We start from the raw sequence: 17,417 nt of genomic DNA on the forward strand, positions 1-17,417 counted from the left end.
AAATGAACACAGTGTCCGTGTAATTATTTCGGGTAGAGCTAGCCATGTGGGCGGCCGGGTGCTGGGACGCAGCCCGCCGCTCCTATTTCTACAATCGGTGTTAGAGAAGAAAGCTAAAGTCAAGTAGACAAGTGTCAAGAAGGATCAAGGACCACTTTTCATTATATCAAATCCTTTTTAGTCAGTTGTGGAAGGAGAAGCTTAAAGAAGAGGGTTTGGTTTTCTTTGTTTTGTTTTGTTTTGTTTTGTTTTGTTTTGTTTTGTTTTGTTTTTGCTATTCAACTAGGCAAGGATGAAGGCAAGATCTCAGGTCTTGTAAAAGAAAACAAATGAAACTAAATGAGGATGAAGAAGCCAAGTTCTCAGGTCTTGTAGAAGTGAAACGTGGAACTGGACAAGGATGAAGCCAAGTTCTTAGGTCTTGTAAGAGAAAAAATGACACTAAACAAGGATGAAGCTAATATCTCAGGTCTTATAGAAGTGGAACATGCAGCTAGACAAGGATGAAGACAGGATCTCAGGCCTTAAAGTAAAATTTGAGGCCTGGCAAAGGGAATGAGTTCCCAATACACTTGGGAGAACAACTTACAAGAGGTCAGCAGTGTAGAACCTTGAAAGGTTTGGCTGTAGATGGAAGCATGCCTCCATATAGAAGGCACACTTCCAGGATGAGCAACCTTGCGCAAACCACAGAAAAGCCTAGGAAATGTAATCCCGCTTCCTGAGTGGATCTAGTACAACTTCTTTGTGGCTGTTAAAAACCAATGTCTGGTTTGTGTTGTTCCTTTGTTTGTTTGTCTGTCTTATTTTGTTCTGTTCTGTGTTTTCTGCTTATCTAACTGATGACCAGAGGCTCCCACTATCTTAAGAGTTGGTGTACTTGAGAATCGTCTCCTGTGGGAGTGTTAGAATTTCATGACAACTCCAACCAATAAAATTTAGTCATATTTGTAGCAGAAGATGGATGGGTACACATTGCTATTCAAAAGCAGTTTTACTAAAGCTGCTTCTGTTTGGCTCCAAGTGTGAGTTTCAAGTCTCTAAAGTATGTCTTCAGCAAAGATGAACAACTGATGCTTGAGTTGTTGTCATAAGGTCTGGGATGGTATAGCCTGCAAAACAGTGTGAGAGTTAAGTAGTCTGGAAACAGTCAAAACAATATTGACATGCGTATTCTAAGAAAGGATAACCATAGGTTATGGTGGTGCAGGCTTTTAACCCCAACATGTGGAAAGCTAAGGCTGGGGATCTCTCTGAGTCTAAAGCCAGTAAGGTCCAGGTAGTGAGTTTCAGGATAGCCGGTGCTATGTATAGAAAAGACAATCAAACAAACAGTCCAAAACGAGAAATGAATAACAAATTAATGAATACATTCATTTACTTTGTTGGGATGTATCATTAATTCCAAGTTTAATTACACAGTCACACAGAAAACAGAAGATGGTGTGGATAATTCCAGCCCATGGCTCACTCACTGATGGATAAAAATAACTATCCCAATATTGTTTCTATTTTATATTTATAACTTCATTTGGTTTGACATTAAGTTTATCTGAACTTTATTGAAATGATATTTCATACTTTTAAAGAAAGCAAAATTGTCATTGAACATGAATAAATGTCAACAAATTGTAAATTTCTTAAGTATAATTGTAAAAAGAAATTATTTCTACAAGTTAGCATGTATATATGTATATATGCATTAATACACATGAACATACATGTGTGCAAATATTTTGTTATTCTAAATTATTTGGAGAAAACTTGTTTAAAAAGCTGGAAAATCAGAGTTGTGTAATATATCTTTAACATCTAATTTATATGAAGTAAAAACCTTAATTTAACTAACCAACAGCAGAACTGTTCCACTATATTTGTATTAATTTAGCTAAAGATTTTAAACCTAGTAACTATAAATGTCTTTTGACCGAGCCCCTTATATCTTCACATAACCAACACGCCTACAATCTCTTTTGTGTTTGTGTTTGTTCCCTAGGACACCGTAACACAAACCCACACGGTAGCCGGAAACAACTAACACTTATTTTGTCCCAGTCATGTGAAAGAGTGAAGCAAGGAAGGGATGGCTTTGAAGCCCTCCCCTTGGCCCGGTCCTAAGCATTTCTCATACTGCCTCTTTGCAGGCTCATTCCTCTTGACTCTCTCTTGCCCCGATGGTTCCCTGTGTGGCGAAATTTTCTCTTTGTGGAAAATGAAGTAGATTGGATTAGGGTCATGCTACGGGCCTCCTTTAACTAGTTCTTCAAGGCCCTATTTGGAATATGGACACATTCCAGCTTTTGCGAATGAGGATTTCTAGGTATACTTTTGAAATCAAATAGTTGAAGCCATCTGCACCTATACTTTAATAGTCATCAACTCTATGGCAATTAATTGACTTTTCAATGCATTCATATGACTGGAAAAATCTTTCTTGTTGTGCATGGTGGTGAATGCTATTAATTCCAGCACTTTAGAGTTAGGGTCAGTTGGATCTTTATAGATTTCAGACCACTTTGGTTTGTATAAAGTTCTAAGCCAGATTGTTCTAAAGAATGGTGAGTGCCATTTATTAAAGAAATTCTTTCCAGTATTTTATGTTTTAAGATTCTTATAAAGGAAATAAACTTTAAGTCCTTTAAAAAGAGAAAGAGTAACAGCATTGATAATCCCTATGGACTGTCTACCTGTACCAGGAGAAGTGTGATACATCCTGCCTGTATTGTGTTTCAAACACTTATTAGAGGCTCTTTGTTTACTAAGAGATATATGTGAACATTTTATATTTATAACTATATAATATCCTCTAGTATTTTGGCTCCAACCAAAACAAAACCTAACTTTTAATATACAACAATGTTGATGCAAGAAGGGAGGTGTGCACCAAAGACATGAGACAGTCCTAGAAAGGCTTTTCTGCTTCTAGCTCTTCTTCCTCCTGTCAGACAGTCTGGATCTCTGCTCTGCATGATGAATTCTGCTATGGTAAAGGCAAGTATGTCTCAGGTCACAAATTCAACCTTAGATAGGCAATACGAAAATGTAAACACACAGTGTATCCGTTTTATGAGCTACGTCTCTTTGAAGAAGAGAATTCCGACATCCTGGTCGTGGATGGGAAGCATTAGGAAGACATGATTGAGGATGATCAGGTCACAGCGGCACCAGCACCATTTAGGAAGGGAGAAAGGCAGGCCTGGCTTCCAGATACATGTGGGACAACTTGAATAGAATGAGGGATAGAGTGAGTGACAGGAACAATCTCACGGATTACTGCTTTGGCATGCAGTGCAGGGTGTTCAGCCAGCTTGCCAAAGAACTGGACCAGAGAGAAGGGAGTCAGCAGATTAAGTTCAGGAATTAAGCTTATTAACGGGTTTTCCTGCAGAGTGTATCCACCCATCCCGATAGACAGATTCCTTTGCTTTCCCAGCTGCTGGGCTATACAGGAAAATAATCCCATAGAAGCGGGCTGATGACATGAGGACTATTGATTTCTTCCTTGAGAGGGAACTGTCATTGACCTGAGGCACTGCTACTCTGTACCCATTCATTTGGGGCTGATTTATATTTGAACCAGAACAAGTTTGCTTGATTTAATCACGAACTGAATATATTGGAATAGAGATTTCTCATGTTCACATTCTCATCCCCATTTTTTTTGTAGCAGTTTCTTTATTTAGATTAAATTTTCCCTATTTCATCCATAATTTAAGAACAGGGAAGGAGGTAATTGGAATCGTAGGTAAATTATATTCTCTTGTAGAAAGCGTAATGATCGGAAGTTAGTTAAAAACACCTCAGCTCCATTCTGATTTTCATGCATGGAGCAGTTGTTTTGACAGATGGAGGGCTTTATTTTTGTAACGGTCCAGGAAAAGTCTGCAGCGCTGTCTAATCAGTGCTCCGTATCTGTATCTGTGATGTTTGCTTTCGATTCATTCTGCTTTCAGCTCCTTTATCCTTTTCAAGGAGAGATATTTTCTTTACATTTTTTCTTTGGGACAATATTTTTATGCATAACCCTTCTATTCATGTGATCCAGAAAGGCTAGAAACCCCCGAAAACTCAAATTCAAACAGCGTGTCATGAGAGGATGATTTATCCGGGTCCCTCAGGTGTGGGCTCGGATATTATTGGATTATAACTGCTCTTGCTTCTCAACTAATGATTTTGGGGTGCTGTTGATCTGTAGGGCTCCGTGATTGACTGACTTTCAGGACATCAGCTTCGTACCAAATTCATCTGTGTATATCAACTTAAGTTCCAAAAGGATCAAGGCTTGAAAAATGAATTCATTTTGAGCTGACCGCACTGTCTTTATTGCGCTGTAAATCCTCCAGTGTGGAGCAAGGCAGTGCAGGAGTTTAATGCCAAAAAGTACATTACATTCTGAATTTTGAGAAACGTCATGGTTCAAGGAAAGGTCAGAAACACTCCTCTTCTGTCTCCCCCAGAGCAGCAACGTGTGAAGTGTGTTTCCTTTCGCTGCCACGCTTCCTCCTAGTTTAGAGGAATGTCCAGGCGGCCTCGAAATAAAATGGATATCCTGTTTGGAACACTCACCAACCTTGGCAGCCACACACTAGAAAAGGAAGGCAAATGAATGACAGTATTGATAGGCTTTCATGTCGACATTCTCGTAAGAACAGATCCTTTCTGACACGTCTTTCAAGTGTTTGGTTCCTCTGGGTTCGGTTCTTTCTGTCTGTGTCCCTCCTCCATGATTGCTGAGGATTCTTCTTTTGGCTATTTTTGAACCAATCTCAAAAGTATTTCCTTCCATTCTTTTGTGTTCCTACAACCATCTCTTTACCCTCTAAATCCTAGAAATTGCTCCAAACTCATTTTGCATCAACCTTTACTTTGAAAGTAATACTAAGATAGCCCCGGGGCATGGCAAACTGTGACTGGCTGCCAACTGAGAGAGTTCAGTGGGGAAATTAAGGAAATCATTCTAGGCCTTGGGCCAACAGGGTGGGGCTCCATTTTCTGCAGCTCAGATAGACTCACTTGTTATCAGCGCACTCAGCCCCTTTGCCAGATTTCCCAGCTACAATACCATGATTGATTTCGTTCCAGCAGCTTTGCAGGAGAATGGATGTCATAGCATAGTGGTTCCCTATTTAACAGTTAATAGAGAACAAATTGAGAATTTGATATTCAATGTGGTCCAATTTTGTGGCTTTCAAGGGCTTGGGGAGTTTTTCTTGTGCTAATTATAACCCGCTAGTTTCTTTGAAAAGACAGACTTAGTTGCCGGTAAATTGCTAACTGGTTATCTAATCTATAAGAAATAATGAACTCACAAAAGCTGTGGTATTAAAATTCATAACAGTAGCAAGGGTAACATGACCCTTCCTTTGTGTTTACAAGTATTTGTACTCATAATTATGTTTTGTTTTATACCACAGAGAATCATTGTCTATTTTAAATTGTTAGTAGGTATTAGATGTGAATCACAGAGATGGAAAAGTTAGTCTTATATGCAAATGCATGTGAGTTCCCACTGGCCAACTGAAGTCCTGGACTTTTCTGACATGAGCAAGGCTGGGTCTGCCACTAGGACTTCCTGGAATATCCATTTGCTTACCCGTGTATGCACAGCACACCCGATATCTTGATTTTGACATATGGTGCCGGAATTCAGTATTTATCATCTTGAATATGACAATATTGAGCCCACAGTGAGCGATGACTGTCTCTGTAAAAGCAGAATACGTGGCCACCTACATATTTCAAAGCAAAAAATATTCTAAAAATGGCTTCTTTGAAAATGACTGATTTTTTTTTTTGAGCAGTGCAAATATATCCTGTGGGCAAATCCTTGAATACTTCATTTGTAAATGAATTTATCAGATGTTTCCTTTCCCCAAATGCCTTCATGGTTTGTCCTGTAGGGCAAGGAGGAGGACCTGTTACAGAATGAGGCTCCTGCTTCAGAGCAACGAGGGGTCAAGCTTTGTTTTCTTCTGAGCAGGAGGTAGCCTGCTCCAAGTGAGCAAGGAAGGGGATGCACATACCCTGTATGCTAGGAAATTCTCCCCTGGAGCAGAGTGATTTGCAAAGTCAGTTGATTTCGGAACACAATTTCATGCCCTGTCTGGAACAAGAAAAAAAAAAAAAAGAAATACATTTTGGATCAGTTTAACAAAACAAGGAAATTGTGTTTTTGCTGTAGTTCTTACCTCCCCAAATTACACTTTACTGTTAAGAGAGCATGAGAACTCATATCTGAAACTTATATTTTGTTTCCGATAAGTCTAATTCACCTTTAGAGAAGTATCATTCAAAAGGCAGCATCCGGCTGCTCCTTAGTACAATCAGAATAAAAGCAGGCACTTTCCTGAATTTAGATGTCAATTATTCTGCTGAAGTTGCCTGCTCCTGATTTTATGGGCCAACGGAGTTAAGACGGCAGTCCTCAGCAGCAGGTATGGCATGCAAATGCCATGTGGAAATGTACTCAGACTGTTCTAGCACCCAGTTATAAACTCTAGCTGACTGCATACGTCCAGATGCATTCTGAGTTCACACCTGAGAAGTCACGGGTCACCTGAAAGTTTTGAGGGCAAAACACACTTAGGAACATAGAATCAACCTGCTTCTCCATTGGGTGAACCAACCTCATTTACACAGTAGTCTGCTCGGGGAGTTTATTTGAATTCCTGGTTTTAGCTGTAGGGCTGACTTTCAAATATTCAACTGCAAAAAGACTCAGAAAGCTATGAGCAACCTGGAAAAACTCTGCCAATGTATTTTTATTATGTAGCGAATGGATACATACTCACTAGAAAGAAACCAGATTAGATCACTAATTGTAGTTTAATTCCTATTATCTTGTATTTTTTTTTCTTATTTTCTAAATTTCACCTCAAAGGTGGCTTTTGCATGGAGAATCTCACCAGCACCTCATTTGAGTAATTTGTTATCACAAGGGTTTGCTGCCATCTTATTGGTGGGAAAAGTCATCTATGAGATTGGTAACCCCAAACTTTTTATTCCGTTAGGTGGGACAGTTTTAATGGAAGAGTTACGGAGGGTATATGTCTTAGGGATATCACTACTATGATGAAACATGTTTTAAGCAACTTGGAGAAGAAAAATTCTGTGTGACTTACACTTCACATGAGAGTTCGTCATGATGAAGGCAGGACAGGAGCTCACACAGGACAGGATCCTGGAAGCAGGAGCTGATGCAGAGGCCATAGAAGAGTTTCACTTCCAGGCTGGCACCCCATGGCTTGCTCAACCTGCTTTCTTGCAGAACTTAGGACCACCAGTCCAGGGATGGTACCACCCACTATTGGTACCTCCCACATCAATCAATAATTTAAAAACTTCCCTATTGGCTAGCTTACATACCAATCTTAGGGAACTATTTTCTTAACTGAGGTTCCCTCTTCTCAGAGAGCTATAGTTTGTGACAAGCTGATGTAAAATTAGCCAACACAGTATGCTATATAACGTTTCCTCAACGTTTAAGAATGTTTTATCTTAATACATGTAATGCTGTGAACAAAATAATAAAATCAAAAATGAGCCCCAAAAAGCTGGGGAAAAGATGCACATAAAATATGCCACAGCTTGTCCAGTATCCTGCATTCCTGTCAGGGGGATGGCTAGAACTAACTGGTTTGCCTTTTGTTTTACAGAAAGAATGTGCTAATTTCATCAAGGTCTTGAAGGCTTATAATCACACTCACTTGTACGCCTGCGGAACTGGGGCCTTTCATCCAATTTGCACCTATATAGAAGTTGGACATCATCCTGAGGTAATGCTGACTTATGAAAACGCTTTTCATTCATTCCTCCTTCCTGTTCAATGGCTTCATGGCTAATTTCTTCAGTTCATTTCACTTCTTGTTCACTCTTCATGGGACCTACTTCAAATTGGGGCCCTTACTAATATTGAAAGAAGTGTGTTGAGTTGGGCTTCTTGTTGTCTCAATTAGATACACTGTTGTCTTTCTTGGCACCAAATTCTCAAGAACAACAGTATTCGGGTGGTGAGAAAGTGATCTGTGGCAGAATTTTTCTTCCAAATGAAACTTAGAAATGCTTGAGCATTTGTTGACAAAGAATTTCTTCACAGAATATTTCTGGAGTCCTAAAGATAACGACGGAATTCACATGCAGCCCCTTATGTCTTAAACTCGAGGCTCCTGCTGCATTTTTTTAAGGTGTCCTATGGGAGAGGAACGTGTTGTTTTTATTCCACAGACAGGAAAGCGAAACATTTCATGCTTTATCTCCTCCATACAAGATGCCACATCACGGGCTGGGTTTCCAGTGCTAAAACCAGCTCAGTGTCGTAGTTTCCGCTGTGACGTTTCTGATGAGACTGGAAAGTCACGATACTTTCCCGGGAACACATCCACAGACGTACACTGTATGCCTACACCCACCTACCCTTATAGTCCTCTTCTTCCTCACAAGTATGTATGTAATGTTTTCTGATGTCGACAAGATCTTTCATCATGACGTGGTTTTTAGGAAAAAAAGGTTCCCTTTATGTTCCCGGACTCACATCGAGGAAATTAAGACTCAATTCCCACACGATACTGTAGATAACACACAGTGCTTTGAGTTGGTCCTCATTAAATAACTGTCCCCACGCTGCCATCGCAGATGGTAAAGTGCTGATGCCAATAAGGGACCCTAAAAGCTGGATCCACTGTGTTGCACATTCAGTACCTGGCATCAGAATGCTTCCAAAGAGCTGCGCACAAGAGTACGGTAGCGCATTCTGGACTCTCGTACCACAGAGGAGCAGGAAAGCGTTGATTCTGGTATAACAACAGGCTTCCGAGTGCATGCTGCAGTTCACTAGCTGGGAAGCTCTGGAAAAGCTACATAACATCTCAGAGTCTCTGCTCGTAATAAGGAAAACAAAATAAAACTGTCTTTGCCTAGGCATCCACGTATTAGGTTGACTCGTTACCTCAAACTGCCTTCCACTCCCTTCCCATGTAGGGCTACACAAACTCAAAGCGTCTGTCGTTTTGAAGCATACCCTTCTTCTGGCTTCAGATTCCTGCGTTTTCACCACCCTTTCCTCAGCTTTAGCTACCTCATGTTGAACCAATTGCTTCTTTTACTGAGTCTATGTTTCTAATGTAGACAATTGGAAGGAAGATATGTAAGATCTGATAGCTAGTCATTGCTGGAAAAGAATGTCTAATACTAGAAAGTGTAAAAGCCTTTGCTGTTAGTCTGATTAGTAATTGCCAGCTTACCTCTCATTAACTTCTTACATCAGAGATTATAAATAAAGTCACTAGGCTATCCTTACTAGATGTCTCTGCATTTATCTTAAATCCTGCATCCTCAGATTCTGAGACTTTCAATACTTTGGTATCTATTTATGCTAAAATTCTATACATCTATGAATTGTTGTCATTTTTCATGGTGATGGTCCCTTCCCCTTCTATAATTGCTGCTTTGTGTTGTTAATAATGTATTATATTTCAAGTCAACTATGCCTTGCCGCTCTTTGGGTGGGCTGCTAGGGGGGTGAAGGGCTACAGGCCATTTGCTCAGGCTCCCCTCCACTGAAATAATAAATATGCCTGGCTTCCTATGTGAGCTTCTTTGAGATGACATATTGAGGTGCAAGTTTTTTGTTTTTTTTTTTCCTGAGAAACTCAGAGCTCTGAGACAGGTCTACCTTAAGAAGCTTGGTGATTTTGATTTGCATGAGAACTATAAATTATGAAATACCATTCCAGAGTAGGAGGTCAGAAAGAAGATGATTATGCAATTACCTGGGGAATTTGGAGCAGTCTAGACAGGCAATCTAGGAAATTCTGGAAAAGATATTATCACGAAGGCTTGTCTAGACTACATCAAATTTAATTTTCAATGCTTAAGCTGCCTTCGGAGACAATCTGCTTTAAATTGATCTATACTATTACTTAAAATGCTATCCTTGGCTTTAACCAATTTTGCTGTTTATGAAGCCGAGAAAGAGAGACAATGTGCACTTTATTCTGTTAGAAAAGAATGACACTAATGGAAAGCCTGGAAGAGGCGGGGGAATAGAGTCACCAGGAGAGACGCTGGGAATGCTGGATTGAGATTCACACACTCGTGGAGTCTGAAAATCCCATCCTCAGAAATCCTTTTAAATAACATTTATGTTCTCCAGTATAATAATATAATTACATCTTCTGTCCCTTCCCCTTCCTGTCCCCAAACCCAAATGCTCCACCCCACCCCACTGCTCTCTTTCAAGTTCATATCCTCCTTTTCTTCAGTTACAAAGATTTTCCTCTTAAATTTTAGGCTGGAAATTGCATGCTTATTTCCCTGATAACTGTTCCACATTAAAAAAATGAAACATAATTTTATTATAATGATTTTATACAGTGTTTTTAGACTACAAAAAGTGTCTTCACTTTTAGCATTTGGAAAGACTATCAGCAACACTGCCATATTCAACTTCTGCTCTGCAATGCACCTCCCTTAAAGTAACTACTGCCTTATTCTTAGTTCCCAAGCTCTTTGAAGCTTCACCATTAGAAAGCTGCATATGGATTGAACATCTTTGTGGCAGAATGCCACAGAAGTTACAACTCGGCTTTTGGAAAAATGCAAGACCCCATTCATCATTTAAGAGCTTTGACCTTTATAGGAGAAAATTATCACTTGCTATTTCTAATGATAAAACAATTTCCAAAATACCATCAAGTTTAGCCTTGTAGTTGTGAAAATAGATTTATTTTTTTTTTTACATTTTGGTAGCTATATATACACTCTTAAATAGTGTCTTCCAAAAACCTAGCTTTTCTGTCTGGTGAATGCCTTCTGACCACACGCAGTATGTCATTGATTGCTGTATTAAACAGATTTTCTGTTTCCTGTGGTACATTTGGGAATTGGTAGACATATTAATTAACTCCAGCTCTGTAAGATATGTGTCAATCAACTCTTGGGCATCTGCCAATAGCCCTTGACACAGCAGATAACTGCCAACAAGGTCACATGCCTCATACACATGTGTACGTTTGTCATAAAACGCCTGCGGAGTTCACAGAGGGAATGATTCAGACTAGAGCACAGATGAGCTTAGAGTTGCAGTTCAGCATCTCTGCTATCCACAGGAAAATTGTGAGTCATCCTTGAGAGGCCGGCTATTCCCAAAAGGCTTAACGTATATGGTATTTTCCTTCAAATTTACATCTGTTGGTAAAAAAACAGTATGAATTTAGGAAGAGTATAGCTTTTCGAATAAGTCTCTGGATATAGTCTCAAATTCCAAATAGGTCTCTTCTATGTATTGGCAGAAATCCTAAAGAAAGATGGACCCAGATGTGCGCTGGATAGTATTAACTCTATACTCTCATAATGTCAGGCTCTCAATTTATGACGGAGCCAAATGGACATTAAGAAACGCAATGAGTCTTAATGGCCATCTCTCAGGTCCCTTCTGCAATGACTGCCAACATACTGCTGGAAATCAAATTGTTTGTCTGATGTTTCCCTTTTGTTATGAAGGAGAATTAGCTTTATATGAAAGTCTGCAGCATGGAAAGTTTGAAAACAGGAGGTGGTGCTATCACTGAATTGATCCCTACACATTTCCAGTTCGGTTATCTTTTGCATTTATTGTGTTGGGTGGAGTGAGCACCAGTTTGTTACTAACAAGCCTGGAGACTAACGGTCAGCCATTTCTGTGTCGCCTTCACCATTCCATAAGCCATGTCTCGAGTCTCTGTTTGCTGTGTAATAAGCAGATGCTAAGGCTGAGTACTCTTCCCAGAGTTCATTATCTCCACCAGAGGTGACAGCTCCTTTTCCCTCCTGGCCTGTGCTACACTGGCTAAGGGCTAAGTTCTTTCTGGGATCTGCTTTTCTTCTTTAACCTTTTAAAGAATGGAATCATTTTATGAAAATGATCCTCGTGTGTGTGTGTGTGTGTGTGTGTGTGCTGCTATTTAGTAAACAATACTTCAACTTTCATCTCAAACAAAAATCAAACATCGTCTGCTGATGATGCTAAAGAAGCTTTCCAGTTCATGTTCTGAGAGAACTTAGAGCCACCATTGATTCCTCCAAGAACTAGTTAAATACAACCAACAAGACTATTTATCAATAATAAGAACAGGGGCTGAGTTAGAACAGAGGAGAACATAAATTACGATGACATGAGACCAGAAAAAAACATTCAAAATTCTTAAAACATAAATAAAAGAAACTATATTAGTACTGTCTGTATACTTATTTCAAATGACATGGTCTGGCCTGAAAGTTTTAAAAGCTTAAAGTTTTGATATTAACATTCTTCTCTTCTCTATCATTTATTCCATTGAATTATAAAATGTAATTTTCTTACAGTATTTCACAAGTTTTATTCTTAAAAACAGTGGCAGATAAAAATGGAAATGTTAACATTCAGTTCATAACTCGCAGAATATTAATTGATGTTTTTGCTTGAACGGTTCATCTGTTGCTGGGAAAAGGTTACAGATAAAACTAATCTTTTCTTAAGTCAAAACAGATACAATGAAGCCATGACTCATCCCTTATTAAGAGAAATACTACCGCATAGTCATGTAAAAGTTTAAATCTTGCTGTCTTCATTTGTGTGCTGTCTTTGATGTAAGTACCAAGAATGTTCTTTTAATTTTCTTGGGCGACTGAGAAGCAGAGGGTGACTTGTTGCCTTAGCTGGTGTTTTATTGATGTAAAGAGATCACACATGGCTTGCCATGGCAACTCATAAAATGAAGCACTTACTTAGGGCTTGCTTATAGCGTTAGAGATTTAATCCATTATCATCATGGCAGGAGCATGTCAACACAGACAGCCATAGTCCTGGAGAGTATCTAAGAGCACCGCCTCTAGATACCCAGGCAGCAGGAAGTGAGAGCTGCTGTTCCTGGCTTGAGCTTCTGAAACCTCAAAGCCTACACCAAGTGACATACTTCTTCTAACAAGGCCACACCTTCTAATCCTGCTCAAACAATGCCACTCATGGTGATCATGTAACACAATATTACTCAATGGGGTCCATTCTTATTTAAATCACCACACCTGTTATGCATATGTTGTTTTCTACAGAGAACAGGAGAAGTAAAGTCATGTTATACTCCTTTCTGGGATTAAACAGAGAGAAAAAAAAAACAAACAGAGAAAAAATTATGAAAGAAGTAAAAAAAAAACTCTCTCATCCTGGAGAGGGTGGAAGTATAGGCCCAGTAGTAGATGGTGTCTGGGGTTCTCGCACACACTGCAAAGGGCTTTCACTTTTCCTCAACATCAGCAGTAATTTGCCCCATAGAATTGCGAGTGATAATGTATTCAGTTTATTTTCTCATTTTGCTGCTGGCATGAAGAGTATATTTATACATGTACAAACTTACTTAATGTTATAAAAAAAAAAGTGGAAGTTAATCCCTTACCATTCTAGAAACTTTCCTCTGGTTTTTTTTTTTATTTTTTATTTTTTTTTTTTGAAGATGACATTATGTCTTCACCTATATTCATGTGGATCACACTTTTCAATGGTCTATGTTTCCTGAGGTTCTTGACTTTTGACTTGAGTTCAATGCCATATGTAACTTAGTCACTGTTCTTTGCCTGTCAATGACCTTTTTTAACAAGAGTTTAGCATTGTTTGGGGACTAGCCAAAGACTAGAAAAACAAATAAAAAGCATATATTTCATGATGAAACATTACCCTGGTTTATATAAATGGGTCTAGAACATTTCTTAGAATATATGAAAAATTTCCTTTCATAATCACAAACCCTTTTGCCCTGTTTGAGCATCTTTTAAATATAACTATACATACGCGTGTGTGTGTGTGTGTGTGTGTGTGTGTGTGTGTGTGTGTGTGTGTGTGTGTGACTCATGTGCACCTGAATTTATTTGGAGTTGGAATTTAGAAGTTAACTTACTACAGCTGAATCTCTACGTCTGCTTTATGTGGATTCCAGAGATTTAACTTAGTCCATTGACATTGCATCACTGAGCATCATGTGCTTCTTACCCATTTAGCCGCCTTACTGAGCCTTTTATTACCTACTTAGAATAAACCATGTGAGTTGACTTCAGTAATTAAATTAACTGGTTATTGATAGGGAATGTACTAGCACCCTTGTTATGAGCCTATTTTATAGTGTTCCCTCTATACTTGTGTTAGTTTTCTAAAACATCTCTAATAGAAGTACAAGTCATATATGCAATTTTAACTTTTTAATTTTAATTAATGTATGATTGCATCATTTGCTCCCTTCCCTTTTCTTCCTCTCATCTCTTCCAAACTTATGGCCTCTTTTTTTTTGATTAGCATGTGTTTGTGTGTTGTGTGTGTGTATTTTATGGTTGACTAGTTGTTTTAGATAACCAATTATGGAACTTATTCTTGGGGAAGATTTAATTCTCCCTCTCTCAACAGTCCTTAGTTACCTAGAGGTCTTTGTCTAGAGGAAAGACCCGTTTAAACTTGAGCTCTTCACCTTATACATTAGCCTGTCTGCTAGGGTTGCCATTGTTCAAGTCTTGTTTAGACTTTTTTATAGTTTCCGTATCATGGGTTTAGTTTCCCTCTTTTTCTAGGAGACACTGTCTCACAGCAGGCTTCCTGGTCATTTGACCCTTACAACCCTTCAACCCTTCTTCAAGTGTATATCTTGAGCCTTAGGTGAAGATGTTGTGTTGTAGATATATCCTCTGGTGATGGACACCCACTCTACACTGTTTTCAGCATTGTGAAAAGTTGTGGTTTTCTTTGAGGATCTCCATTTGCTATAAATAGAAGCTGTTTCATTGATAGGTGAGAGTTCCACTTCCCAGCACAGATTAGGTTGAGCATTGGCAATGTAGTTACAACTACCAGTCTAAAAAAGCAGGCAAAATTGATCTCTTGTAAGATGCAAGAAGAATGAAAATAAGCAAATGAAATTCATTTTAATTAGTTAAAGATATTCAAAGCATTATTTAGGTGTATTGTTAATAACATTTATAGTCTTTTTTTCTGCTTTGAAATTCAGTATAAGTTTACTAAGCTCAGTTTAGATAAGTCTGGTTTGCAGGGTCCCATGCTTTGATACGTCTGGGAGTTGTAACACAATGTACAAGCTAAGACAAGGATAGATGCCCAATACTGATCACTATTGTGCCCACATTAGCAGTTGTATATATTTGGTACCTGGTGCTTTAAAGCCATTATTCTCACTTGTAGTTATATTATTTAAACTATATTATATTTATCCCAAATTAAATGCCACTGATGTAAAAGCATAGTGAAATTTATCAGTACGAAGTATTTTCTAATACAGTGTACGTTTGAACTTCCAAAGGCTGTAGAGGGAATTTAAGGGCAAAGTTGGTAAACTGCTTGCTTTGCAAGAATCAAGATTGTTGTCCCGGAGTCCATATTAAAAATGAAATAACATGTTTGGCCTGGTAGCACATGCATGCAATCTCAGCCCTGAAGAGGTAGAAACAGATTCATTCTAGGGTTTCATTGGCCTATTAGTCTAGGCTACTAGTCAAGGATTTAGCCAGTGAGGATTCTGTCTCAAAATACAAGGTAGATAGCATCTGAGGAACAACAACCTAGGTTACCCTCTGTCTATCATAAACACACACACTTGGCTCTACACATAAACATGCCCCTGCTCCAATGTACACATACTAGGAGAGTGGAGAGAGAAATTATCTTTTTGTGTATATATATATATATATATATATATATATATATATAATGATTTTAATGGGATAGGTACTATTTTCCAGAGCATTTTATAAGAAAACTTTCAAAAATCACTGTCCAGTCACCGTTCACTAATGTTTCATGTGGAGAAATGGGAATAAATCATTCTATGTCCTGGCTATTGGAAAGTGATATTTAACGTATGTTTGTTTGTGGAGCTGTGGAATCCCAGTTTGGTGTCATGAACATCACAAAGCCCTGAGTCTTCTAGAGGAAGACCTAAGCCTGTGGATTCGATAACCTATGTGTGTAGCCACAGAAAAAGACACACTCAGGCAAAGAACTTCACTGTTTACCGTGTAATGTGTACAGCGTGGTTAGCTGTGCTGACTTGAGCCACAGTAACACTTTATAGACAAAAAGAGACCCCAGAGGGCCTAAGGAGCCAAATCTGATCCTGTCTTATAGAGCAGGTGGTGGCTGGCTGTGAGCATTGCACCAGGAAACAGTTTGGACACAGGAGAGCCAGGGAGGAAGAAAACCAGAAACTGGAATAGAGAATTAAAATACCTCGGAGGTGACCATGAACAGCATGACAAACAGCGTAGATCCCTGGCACGGAGCCTTTACTTCTTCAATTTGAGAGAACATTGGAACGTAATTGAGGTTAGATCTGTTTGTATTTGAAGCTGCAGTCGATGCCTGAAAAACAAGGGATGCAATTCGTTTATAAGTAAATCGTTCAACAGCATTAATATGACTTCTATAAAAACATGGAGAACATCTTCCAGGTAAGATGCTAAGATTAATGGTGAAGGTTACAAATATACATAACCCACATACTCATAAAAAAAAATCAAACTTCAGTATAGTTTAAAACAGCAAAAATAACAGTCATGTTCCTCCAAACCAAGATTCGTTGAGCAATTAATATATATGTAGCACTGTCTGTATCAACTACAAAACTGAATCATCACAGAATTTTATGATGTCAGCACTCCCTTTAATATTGTCTTATCAATGAGAAAGCTAAAATTCCTTGAGTATTTGTAATGCGCATGCATCAGGCTTGCAAGGCAGTGGTTTATGTCTGCTCAAAACTTCCATCATGAAAAGATGACTTGCAGATACCAGAACTGAAATGATTAATCATGATTATGTTACTGGGTAAATTTTAATCTTCCTATATTAGTATTTCATCAATACTCCACGAATACCTAGTTTGGATCAGTGAGCCGATAAGCATGGATAAAGGAGCAGGTGAAGTGAGCCCAAGCGACAGCTTCACACTGGAGTCTGAGAACTGAAGGGCACTTGAAGAGCTGAGGAAGGTCTTGTGGGCGGCGTTAGCAATGGCGGGAAGGGCAGAGCTGGAAAGACAGCCTACAGGGCAAAGGGGAATTGTGCAGGATGCATGGTACATTTCAATTATGGAGGCTGGAAAGTACATTAAAGGTTGAGGTGAGGAAAACTAATTGAGAGCCTGGTGAGGTTTTACCAAGGGAGTGGTATCATTGCCAGCATTCAAACAGAAATATATTTCTAGGGCATAAATTAGGGAAGAACGTGAGCAAGGTGTACATCCGTTTTCAGACTGTACAAAGGTCTGGTACCACCTGAAGGAAACTCAAATAGACCAGGGGAAGGACACGAAGGAAACTTGGAGATTCTCAAGATTCTCCAAGGGGAACAAGAAATCAAAACATCCTTCAGTTTGCACAAAGCAGTGAAGTGGAACCAAGATGACAGAGCT

At 38.9% G+C, this 17,417-nt stretch overlaps 1 protein-coding gene across 1 annotated transcript in view; it reads left to right on the forward strand.

Annotated features, from left to right (window-relative positions):
• Positions 1–17,417, forward strand: part of Sema3a (semaphorin 3A) — a 208,591-nt gene that overhangs the window by 72,276 nt on the left and 118,898 nt on the right. The window contains exon 4 of the mRNA XM_005358326.3: positions 7,656–7,775. Within this exon, the coding sequence (XP_005358383.1) occupies positions 7,656–7,775 (120 nt within the window). The remainder of the gene's footprint in view (positions 1–7,655; positions 7,776–17,417) is intronic.

Source organism: Microtus ochrogaster, chromosome 26, assembly GCF_000317375.1.
Source record: "Microtus ochrogaster isolate Prairie Vole_2 chromosome 26, MicOch1.0, whole genome shotgun sequence".
NCBI classification, from domain to species: Eukaryota; Metazoa; Chordata; class Mammalia; order Rodentia; family Cricetidae; genus Microtus; species Microtus ochrogaster.